General features: G+C 38.2%; 3 protein-coding genes across 4 annotated transcripts; all 3 read right to left on the reverse strand.

The window, feature by feature from the left end:
• Window positions 1-271: 271 nt before the first annotated feature.
• LOC114726516 (protein CHLOROPLAST IMPORT APPARATUS 2-like) lies at window positions 272-1319 on the reverse strand. The gene is made up of 3 exons (XM_028913124.1): window positions 755-1319; window positions 468-617; window positions 272-372 (listed from the first exon to the last, which is right to left on the reverse strand). The coding sequence occupies exons 1-3, from the start codon at window positions 1256-1258 to the stop codon at window positions 349-351; spliced, it is 678 nt and encodes a 225-aa protein (XP_028768957.1). The 5' UTR covers window positions 1259-1319; the 3' UTR covers window positions 272-348.
• Window positions 1320-1708: 389 nt separating this feature from the next.
• On the reverse strand, window positions 1709-4215 carry LOC114726524 (uncharacterized). The gene is made up of 5 exons (XM_028913131.1): window positions 4160-4215; window positions 3873-4080; window positions 3552-3695; window positions 3186-3327; window positions 1709-2130 (listed from the first exon to the last, which is right to left on the reverse strand). The coding sequence occupies exons 1-5, from the start codon at window positions 4213-4215 to the stop codon at window positions 1955-1957; spliced, it is 726 nt and encodes a 241-aa protein (XP_028768964.1). The 3' UTR covers window positions 1709-1954.
• Window positions 4216-6991: 2776 nt separating this feature from the next.
• On the reverse strand, window positions 6992-11296 carry LOC114726529 (transcription initiation factor TFIID subunit 15b). 2 transcript variants are annotated; one of them, XM_028913135.1, is made up of 8 exons: window positions 10772-11296; window positions 10598-10703; window positions 9814-10456; window positions 9295-9445; window positions 9136-9217; window positions 8428-8631; window positions 8259-8313; window positions 6992-8145 (listed from the first exon to the last, which is right to left on the reverse strand). In XM_028913135.1, exons 1-6 carry the CDS (start codon window positions 11190-11192, stop codon window positions 8520-8522), a joined length of 1515 nt encoding a protein of 504 aa, XP_028768968.1. In that variant the 5' UTR covers window positions 11193-11296; the 3' UTR covers window positions 6992-8145; window positions 8259-8313; window positions 8428-8519. The 2 variants fall into 2 exon arrangements, with proteins under 2 accessions (XP_028768968.1, XP_028768967.1); XM_028913134.1 differs by having other exon boundaries at window positions 8259-8631.
• Between the last annotated feature and the right edge of the window lie 422 nt (window positions 11297-11718).

Here is an 11718-nt window from a genome sequence, read left to right on the forward strand (position 1 = left end):
ATCTGCCCCTCTCTAAGTGAACATTAAGGATCCATTTGAATGTTACGCTTTTGGGCCCAAAATATCAATCCATTACTACGCAGCAAAGGATGAACCATGTTTTCCCAATATTCACAAACACAGTCCATTTCACCCTCAGGACACAAGATTCCACGATTTAATGTATAAAATATCACGAGTTACAGATCGATACAATGAATCGGATAGCTCCAATTTATAAACATTTAAAAAATGGGAATTGGCTGCTGCAACCTGCAAGGGATAATACAAGTACAAGGAATCTGAGAGATATTTTTGAGAGATATTTTGGTCTCCCCTCCTCCTCCCACCCCTTACGTTCTCCATCTTTTAAAGTCTCTTCACAAAGCGACCCTACATCCTTCAAAATATCAACAACACTGTTTTCGTTCCCCCCCCCCCCCAAAAAAAAGTAAAAGAAATAAGATAAGCAAGAAAATAAAACTGACCTTGATTCTGGGTCTTTTATCAGCATTTAGTTTTCGGACTTGGTATCTTATCTTCTTGGAGAACAGTCTGCTCTGACGCTTCTCTTTGTACCTTCTAACACTCGCATTCCTTCTGCTTCTATCTTCCTGCACCGTTGGAACTTCTCCCATCTAATTTACACATTCATTATTCTCCCTCATGTCAAATATATAAATATAAAGATAAACACACACACATATATACTGGAAGATCTGATATATCATAAATTCACGGATGAACATGTATGGAGGAATTCAAGAGAATTGACATAGCAGAAGCCATTGTTAACGTTGGAAGGCATTGAAAGAGAACAATCGTCGGCCCAGAGAGGGCCACGGTCAGACCATGCATCCAAAACCTCTTGATAGTTCAAGCTCAATTTCAAAGACGTCATCTTCTCATCGTCTTCCTCCCAGAGGCCTCCGTTTTCTCTCTTTATAATCTTGTCGTCTTCCACAAGGCATTTGCTTCTCATCCGCTTCTCCTCTTCCTCCTCATCTTCTTCTTCTCCTTCGTCATCGTCTGCTACTTCTGGTTCCTCTGCATCGACAGCTGAGAAACCCTCCAATTCCATGAAGTCCCAATTAAGCTGGCTACCATAAAGACTATTCTGTAGTTTTCTGTGGTCCTGTTCAGAGCATAAAACGCCGTCGCCCAGTTCATCCAAAACATTGAAATCATGGTTGGAGAAATCCGGTGATACGGGGAAGACATATTCGGGTACTTGTCTCTCCTCTTTCTTTGGGCTTCGTAGCAGTGAATTGTATTCCATCTTAGCTTGGTTGAGCTATCTCCGTCTATCTTTTTGTCTTCCTGTCTGGTTCTGTTCAGTGTCCTTTCACAGTAACGCACACTGTTACTCTTATTATTAGTATTACTCCCTGCGCATGTGGACTGTTTTTTTTCAGCAGTTTGTAGTTTATCCTCTTTGCTTTTGAATGGCAAGGAATGCATTTAAGAGTCAGGGACCTTTTGGTTTCTTTCCATAATTTATGTGTTATATTTTTCTTAACTTGTGATACTGATTATGAAATAAAATAGGACTTCAAATATTATTGTCTTGAACATTTTTGAATGGTCAATTGAATTTTTTTTTCTGAATTAATTACGGTTATAAATTGAAAACCTATTGCTCCTTAAGGATTTCCCACTTATGATGATGTCGAAGAAGAAACAATTGAGATTCTAGGCAAATGCCTTCGTACTAATAATTATAATCAGAGATGGGAGTGGAATGGAAGTGAAGTTTTTGTTTCACAACTAAGGGGAAAAAAATTCCCAATTGTTGTCAGTCCTGACATTATCACTATTCTTTTAAATCGGTCAAATATCAGGCAACGTAAAGAGTTTACTCTCACAGCAAGAGCATGTATGAAATCTGATCAAGTGTCAAAACTCGAACCAAAAGGAAGGATGCAATTTGATTAGCTCAAATATGACTAATCAGTGCATTTGGCTGATGTCCAGTTCATTCATCATTGATCTGCAGAAGGCTTCGTTGTTCCTGTAACTTCCGCATATTCTGTCTCTTAATTCCATTTCTAAAGGACGTGCTTGCTGGACATTGTTTTTCTTCGGAGATTGAATTCAACTTTCCCTGTTCAGATGATTTCCTTGTTAGGTACTCCGCTGCTTGCGCCTGAACTGACATTCATGAAACAATTTGCAATGAACACTCATAAAAGCACAGATTACGTAACAGGACAGTTTCAAGATAAACCTTTCAAATGAGATATTGACGAGCTTAATTCATGATATAAACACACAGAGAGAACAAGATAAAGAAAGAGAAGCTCCCTCATCTTTTAATTATCAACAGCGGTTTGCAGACGGATATACAAAATTCGAGTAACAAATAACGAAAAGGTCAAGGAACCTTGCCAAGAAAAAGATGGAAAGCATTTAGCCTGTTTCTAGATCATAACAATTATCTTTTTGTCAAGACACAGTAAGCACTTAAGCTTCCTAATATTTGAGAGATGTGCAGGACGTGTAGTGGAATTTCAGCAAAGGCATGGATCATTTATCAGATTAAAAATTCCATTTCCAGCTGTTTAGATGCATCTCTTGTTCTCATTTCTTCTGAATCTAAGACACAACTGCCCAAACCCCCCAATCGATTGATTGTAAGTTTTTCCCCCTTTAACTAAGCACATGTCTACATTAGTCTGCTATGTTTGATGCAATTAAAGATGACCAAAGTAAGGTCTTTTTTTCCTTTTTAAGCACAAATTAAAATTACTTTATAAGCATAATTAGTCTTAAGCAAAATGTGCTTTCTTCAAGGCACAAAGGAAGTATTTCACAACTCAGGGTGTAGCAGTTTAAATTAATTGTGCGGTGAAATTTACATTAGCCGATGCATATTCATACAGTACAAGAATGCGTAGCATTCGTGCCAAATGGACAATCATCTCAAGACTGAGTTATTGATGCCAGCAAAGGTCCTACTCAAAGCAACCACATTATCTCCTGCAAACGTAAACCAGTCCTAGTTGTCCTCTGTAATAAGAGCACTGCAGCAACAATGCTTTCATCGACGAGCGAGGATGCTCTACAATGCAGTGCAAGCAACAATGTAGTGCTAGTATATCCCAAAATGAGTCACACTGACGCCACTGCTCCCGAAAGATTCACTTGTGTCAAAGAATAAAAACAAGGATCTTCACAAGAAATCGTTACATAAATTTAGGAGATACCAGAGCTCGAAGCGACAGATTTCATTGCACGGTTCCTCAGCCTCGTAATCGTCCTAATTGCTTCAGCATTTTCAGAAAATCCTTCTATCCCAGGCTCCAGCATATCGTTCTTCCCAATGCACAATAATGCATGTTGACATGCCTAATTCTCAAACAGGAAAGTAGTTGCTGATGGGGAAGCACGCAAAAAAGACTAACTCGGGTTTAAAACCGAGAGACAGAATCAAAACTATTTCCTGTTTTTTAACATCCTATATAGAAGTTACTATAAAGATGAATGAAACTGCAAATGTACAACTGTAGTACGATTCTGAATGCAGGCAGGTGAGTTTGCGAATATAAACTACCCACATAACACCTACATACCTTCTCTGCAATGGAATGGAAACCGTTATGCAGCGCGTCTTCCACAAAATTTAACCATTCCACAGGCGAGACATCTAGCCATTGACAACTGGCAGACTTGAGTGTTCTCATGAGCAGAGCCTCGTATCTCAAAGCTAAGCAACTCTAAGGCGTAGGGAAACACAATGTTGCTAATTAGTTACATAAGAGCACTTGCTTTTAAATACTATATCAGAAGCGATAACTGCATCTAAAGGTATACCTAGAAACAGAAAAAGTCTGCAGGCGGCAGTACAAGTCAAGTTCATTTATGATAGCAGAAGAACAAAATAATAGAAGCACCTCTACATCGCCGACGATAGCGAAAGCTCGAACGAAAAAATCGAGTATAAAAAGCTTCTCCTGGACAGATTTTGAGGCAATTGAGCGAATAACGGAGAGGAATTGCGATCTGAAGAATGCTGTGAAGCTACATCGAACTTGCATCGACGATTCCACATCTTTGGAGACCAGAAGAGACTGAAGAATTCGCAGCGTGGCATCATCGAAACTGAGAGAGAATTTTTCTTAGAGCTGGTTAGCGATCAAACAGAAAGAGGAGAAAATATAAGAAGAAAGGGAAGGAGGACCTTCCGGCACCGATTAAGGAGCGAAGGAGCGAGTGTTGCTCTTGTTCTTGTGCCATTTTTAGCGGGAGAGATTGGTGGTTAAAGCTGCGAGGTGCAAGGAAAGCTGCAGATACTGGAGAGGAAAATAAACGAGGAAAATAAATCGATGCTGAGAGTAGTACTGTAAGAACTCAATTGTTAAGTTAATTTTGATCTAAATATAAAACTCATTTATCATATTTATTAATTTTTTTTAAATTATTCTATAGATACTTCCTTAATCATAATCAAATAAAAAAAAGATAGGGTATTAAAAAAGATGATTATAGTATTTTAGGAAAAACATGTTACATTTCTTATAATTAACTTACTTAACTTCCTTAATCCAATCAAATTAGTTAAATGGGTCTTATATTAAGGATTGAAAGAATACTAAGTTAAAGTACCAACAGATAAATTTAGTGCCAAATATAAAATTTTAATCTATTTTATTTATTTATTTATTAAGAAAATTTTTATAATAATTATGCACGTTAAAAGTTTAATCAAATGATCATTTTAGTTAATACACATAATTATACTATTTAAAAAAATACCTATTTATTATAAATAATTAATTTAATTATTTTTTTTAATTTACTTGAATTAATCAATTACCAATTAGGATAAGATGTAGTACTCCTCCGGTCCTTAATATAAGACCCGTTTAACTAATTTGGTTAGATTAAGGAAATTAGGTAAGTTAGTTAATTATAAGAAAAGTGACGCATTTTTTCCAAAATACCATAATCATCTTTCTTAATACCCCCTCTCCCTCTTCTACTTGATTATGGTTGAGAGAGTATCTATAAGGGTAATTTAGAGAAAATTGATAATATAAAAAATGGGTCTATATTTAAGACAAAACTAACTCAAAAATTGAGTCCTATATTAAGGACCATGGGAGTATATTATATGTATGTGTGTTTTTGATACAATTATTTTATACCTCTGTCAAATTTGGTTGGATGCACAACTTATTTAATACAATATTTGAACATTCAACTTTTTTTTAAAAAAAAATAATTCCTTTCTCCTAACCCGACCATTACCATTATTAGTGTTATACATACATATATATATATATATATATCGTTACAAGTCTGAAAGCTTCTTTTTTTTGTTGTCTGCATAAGATTAGTTTTTCATACTGACATTTATAATTCATACAAACAAAAACGTGTGGAGTAAATTTATCCCCGTCCTTTTTTTTTCATTTGCCAGATATCTAGTCGACATTAGGAATATACAAAATAATAAAATTTTAATTTAATTTCTTCTTTTTGGAATTTACATTAGAAACAGCTGAAAAGATTATTATTAAGGAACTGCGCGCAATTGCTCGGGTTGCTAACATGGGCAATATGCCTTAAGGATCACTTTTTCTGATTTTTTTTTTTTTCCATTTGGGGACTATTTTTCTACTAAACAAGAATCCATGGAAGCAATAAATTGAACAGAAGTCCCATTTGACATGAAACATTAAGAACGAGAGATAAGAATTAAAAGTAGAATTGCAAAGGTCCACTAGAAAAAATATTTTGGAATAGTATGGACCAGGCAACGAGTAGCAATTAGCGAATTCAATAGGAAGTTACCGAGCTTTCATTTAACAGTCTCTGAAGGCACCAACAAAACCCGGCACAGTTGGTAAATGACTGGGTCCCTTAAACATGATGTCCTGAGTTCGAACCAAGCCGTGTGCACGGAAAAGGCTTTGTTGGGAGAGGCAAAACCCACTTTAGTGATCTCTACACCTCGGAAGGACTAGTCTCTGGCTATTAGCTAGAGGATACCACCTAGTTATACCAAAAAGAAAACAAAAGTCTCTGGAGGCACTTCCGGGTATTTGTTTTCCGTTCATCGTTGCATACAGATTTGAACTGCAGAACGTCGAATATCATCACTGCCTTAGAATGCACAAGAAGGTGGTATCTTTGAGTACCATAACGTTTGAACTCTCACAGATCTTGGACTTCGCCACGCCCAGCTCTCCTTATCTGTAGTTAATCCTTCAATCATTTGAGTCGTATAACGAAGATGGACACACACTCGTACAATTTTCCCATTCCTTCCCCTTCTTTACAATTCCATATTTGCTTATCGAAGAGCACTCGACATTAAAAGGTACCAAGTTATACAAAAGTTTAGCTGCAACGCAGAAATATTTTGAAAGGAAAAACCGGCTATTATATCTGCACAAATCAACCATTTCGACACGATCCTGCAAAAACCAATCACAGCCAAGGCTTCCAATTCAAAATGCAAGTGGATTTGAAATCAGACAGAACGTCAATCAATGATAATACGACTATAATACATGGAATTACAGCTTCCCCTCATTGCCCAGCATCCAGATCATCGATAGAAGTCTTGATAGATGGCTAAAAATACCTAAACAGAACTCATTTGCCAACAAATTGCTTGAGACACGTCATTATAGAAGTTCAAGGTATAAGAAAAACGTTATTACAGAAGTTTACAACCGCACAATCCCTTTATCACTGAGCACACTAGGGTACACTTAATCCATCCGCACGATGCCCAGGGTAATATAGATCGTTCCTTACATTTTGTAATGCATTAGCTTGAATGAATCCTCAATAACGACCGAAGGGTCTAACGGAAATTTTAAAGAACAATCAAACCGGCAACCAACTCGAGCAAGATAAAATAGTCAGATCACCGGCTGGTGGTTTACATCATGCGCATAGGCAAACATCATGCGCGTTTTAACCTTCCATAAAAGTCGTCACTAGATGAAAGGATCTAAATTCATTTCAATTTAAATACTAATGTACGGAGCACACTTTGAAAGTTCAATTTCTTGTATCTTCTCTCGGAGATTCTTTAATTAGAATATCAGTATACATTTTTTTAATTAAATCATGATACTAATGATTTAACCATACCTTTAACACACTGATTGAATAACTCAGTAAGGAAATGACATATACACTGGCATTTTTTTCAATTGTATAGAAATCATACAATTTTTATTTTTTGAAGTGCACATATATCACGATCAGAATCCCTGAAACCGAACAATCTCCGCATCCAGACTAGAGAAGACATTTTTCCCTCCAAACCTTGATATTTTGCCCACCTCTTTTAACGGTAAACAAAAGAATGTGGAAGTACGATCTCCCAGAATTCTTGATGTGCAGTATTTAATGAACGTGGAATGCAGGCAAACGAACAAATAGCAACACCAAAACCAAATTTTTTTAAAACAAAGAACTTTCAATGATATAAATTGCGGTTTTGCAAATGACATCTGTGGCAAGCTGCATGAAACACATACATTTGACGTACCATTTTTTACATGTTCCAGCCACCAGAAATGGCCACCATACAAAATGCAGGACTTAAGATTCAAAATGTTCGAACAACAAATGAAGGCGAATTTGACATGATGCAATGCAAACGAAGTTATAAAACACACCCCCCCAAAAAGAAAAAAAAAACGAAGTGCAGTTTCCACCGATTATCCAATCTTATTAAAGACATGGAATTGGTGCAATCGTTTCAGCTGCCTAATAATGAATTGTCAGTCAATCTGTTTAGTCATAACGTATCCCAACAAACGACGCAATTTCTATGCAATGTTTAATTACGTATATGCTTGGGAGACCAGCCTAACATAGCTCTATCATGAACTGCATGGAAATAAGCACATCGTTGCCGGAACAGGGTAAACTGACGACTGGTATATGACTTCATGAAAGAAACCAGTCCTCCCTATAGCATATCCATCCCAAAGGCCGTGAATCAGGCATTGATGATTCATTTATTATACAGAAATTCATAGCATGCACCATGCAGAGTAAAATCAGTAAGCATAAGGCTAACATGAATAGTCAGCCCATTACTCTCCTACTGGAAAAAATAACACAAAAAACCCCCTAACTGGGATTTATTGATCTGTTAAGCCGCAATTGAAACAAACATTCTATCAAAGCCATCACCTGCTTGAACCACATGCCACATGGAATGACCCATGAAAGCAGGCATATACCCATAATGACGTCGATCAAGTTCCAATCAAGGATAAAGCCATTTTCATGAAAGCAGCACTCACCTGAAATAATCAACCTACCTTAGCAGCAAGCAATTTGGAGACTATCCACTTGCCTCTAGAAAAACATTCACATGATCAAATTAAACCCTGCCTAAAAGAACCCACCAGCCAGTAACAGACATAACAAAAAGGAGCGAAGAGGTCCTGCTCAAGTAAGTGAACAACCTACCTCTTTGCTTCCATTTCAAGAAACCAGCCACCTGAATATACTAAATCCCTCAGACCACAATTCATAGTACATAAAATGCTCATTGTTGAGGCTCAGTATGGACGTGAACGGTTCCCAGAATAGTGATCACGCCTATCAGGCCCAGAATTACCCCCATCTCTATTGTCTCTGCGTCTATCTCCACCGTAGCCACCCCTGTTGCCCCTATATCACAAGAAACAATTAACACCAAAATTAATAAGACCGTGGCTGAAATTTCACAAGAAATCAATCAACCCAAATCAACCTGAACAGTTCGTACAAAAGTAGAAATTGGACAATGTCAACCTGAACAGTTCGTACAAAAGTAGAAATTGGACAATGTCAATATGTTTGTCTACAACACGCAATATTCTAAGTAAATTATGGTACAATATTTTATAATCACTTTTCATTAACATTTTATCCCAATAAAAAAAGATAAGCTCAAAACTCGACATTTTACTTCTGCCCATGAAATCCAAGGACCTAAACAAGAATCACCCAAAAAACTTTGATTGAGGGAAAAATATATTGCTCATGAGGGAGCCAGTACCCAGCATAACTGAAACACGAATCCCAGCATTCAATGCCATAAATAATTACGTCAAAAGCACTTATTAAGAGTTACACACGGAGACAGAACTAGCATCTTGTATATTAGCAAGCAGAGAAGTTAATAATAGATACCCATGGCCATATGCAGGTGGAGCCCTTGGTGCAGATTTCTCTGCCATTGTAACACTGATTTTGTAGCCCCTCAAATCAAAATCTGAAATGGAGGGATTCATGATTAGAAAGAAGCATTAAAGATACATTAATAACACCAGATTATGCAAGATATAGTACTATTGTAAAAACCGCCAGCAGCATGTGCTGCAGAGGGATCTTCATATGCAAGACAAGCATCACCCTTGTTGTTTCCATTCTCATCTGTGTATATTTTTATGTTCCAAGGCCACTGATCTTTATAACCCCTCTTCTGCTTTATTCTTCCAACCTAAAATAAAGTGCAATATTACCAAGAGGAATTACACTTACAAAAACCCATATTTGCAGCATTTGCATAAAAAACTCAGCCACATTCTAGTTCGACCTCTGTAGCGCAAAGAAATAAACTTCAAAAATATTAACCCCCCCCCCAAAAAAAAAAAACCCAACCAAAAAACAGCACCCTGTACGTCATATAAAATCCAGGTATACAATAAAAACCATAAAACCATGCATGAAAATAAAAAGATAACGTGCACTTTACTCTCAAAGAGGCACTTGAATTAAAATAAAAAAAAAAAAAAGCCCTCTGAAAATGTAAAAAACCGGTCTTCCATACAATGAACTTGTGCAGAAATCAACAGATGAGAACATTACTTGTCCAATGCCTCCAAACAGTTCCCTCAATTCTTCAATAGTCACATCAGGTGGTAAGTTCGATATGTAGATTCTAGAGTTGTCGCAAGAATCCCCACAATTTTCATCACACTGCTTCACTTTAGCCGGGGGTTCGGGGGGAGCTCCACCAAATCCACCTTTACTACCAGGACCATGACCACCATCATTCCCACCTGTATTACCCCCATAGGATGGAGGGTATGATGTGGGTCCACCAGTATAGCTTGTAGGTGGAGGAACTGCATCGGATCCATAATTTGCATTCCCACCATAAGAATCATATGTGGGTGCATAGTTTCCACCAGCACCACCGTAAGACTGGGCTGTAGGATGACGACCTTGAGCGAATGCACCATCTTCTCTGGCTTGGTTACCACTAAAAGAACCGCCCCTATTGCCTCCTCTACCATCATTGTTATAATTCCTACCGCTGTCATAGTCGTTACCTCTTCCTCCTTCGTAATTACCAGATCTACCGCCTCGATTACTGCCATATCCCCCACCCCCAACTCTTCCTCCCCTATCATAACCACCACTGCCACCTCGATCATTAGCACCAGAAGGGGATGGTGCACCACATTTGTTACATTCAACCCTTCTCGCAAAGTTCAAATTACCACAACTATAGATAGCAATTTTCAATCAAATACAAAATTGTAAGAGTCAACAGATGAAATCCCCAGCTGTAATTATTACAAAAAAAGAAAAACATTTCACAGAAATGCAACAATTGCGAGGCAAATCAAAGTAAAGAGTCACAAACCTTGGGTTGGGGCAACGCCAATCTCCTTCTCTACCACCTCCACCACGTCCGCCTCTGCCTCCTCCCCGTCCTCCACGATCTCCGCCTTGATATCCCCCACCACCACCTGCAAATCAAGTAAATTAGGACATGATCGAGCTGAAAATTGACAAAGAAACAAGCAAGAATGCAAACCTCGACCACCGTATCCTCCAGCTCCCCCACCATAACCCCCATTCCCTCGACCACCTTGTCCTCCCCCACTTCCCCTTCCTCCATAACCCCCGCCATCATTTCCTCCATACACACTCTTCCCTCCATAACCTCCGCCATCGTTACCACCATATCCGCCACCAGCGGTACCCTTTCCACCATAACCCCCGCCATCATCCCCGCCATATCCACCACCAGCGCTGCCACCTCCATAGCCTCCGCCTCCATAACCACCTCCTTGATATCCTCGTCCTCCTCCTCCACGACCAGCCCCCTCTTGATATCCTCCTCCACCACGACCACCTCCATAACCTCCTCCGGAAGCACCATACCCACCGTTAGCTCCATACGGCGGAGGCGGAGGCGCAGAGCCGCCACCTTCTTGACCGTAGAACCCAGACATAGTCCGATCTAGGGTTTGCTAGTACCGGAAGGGAGATTAGATTAGAACATGAGATATTTTGGCGCACATAAGAAGTTGAAGTACTAGTAGTATTTTTCTCGTTCCCTGAAAAGCACAAAGACTTTGGTTCCTAATTATTTCCCGTAGTCAGTGCGAACGGGCCCCCATCGCTTTTTTGTTACCCCTTGCCGCCAAAAAGATCTCAATTCGATAAATAAATGAAGGGAAAATATGTTTTTTAATAAAAGGCAAAACAAGCCTGATAAGGGCCTAGGGAATTGACCCTAGGGAAAATATTTGTTTTAATGAAAGGCACAGTCCTATCCGTGGCAATGCTTGAAATTGTTGAATGTTGAAAGCCATTCGGACAAAAATTATTTTTACCATAAATGTATGGAAAATTTGAAGGTTTGTTTGGTACGGAAAAAAATGAAGAGGAGAGGAAAATTTTTTTAAATAAATTTAATTTAAAAAATTTTAAAAACAAAGTTAAAAACTTTTAATTAATTTTTCTTACTATTTTATT

The sequence above is a fragment of the Neltuma alba genome, unplaced genomic scaffold, assembly GCF_004799145.2.
Source record: "Neltuma alba isolate B1F8T4 unplaced genomic scaffold, ASM479914v2 tig00012380_pilon, whole genome shotgun sequence".
Taxonomy (NCBI): Eukaryota; Viridiplantae; Streptophyta; class Magnoliopsida; order Fabales; family Fabaceae; genus Neltuma; species Neltuma alba.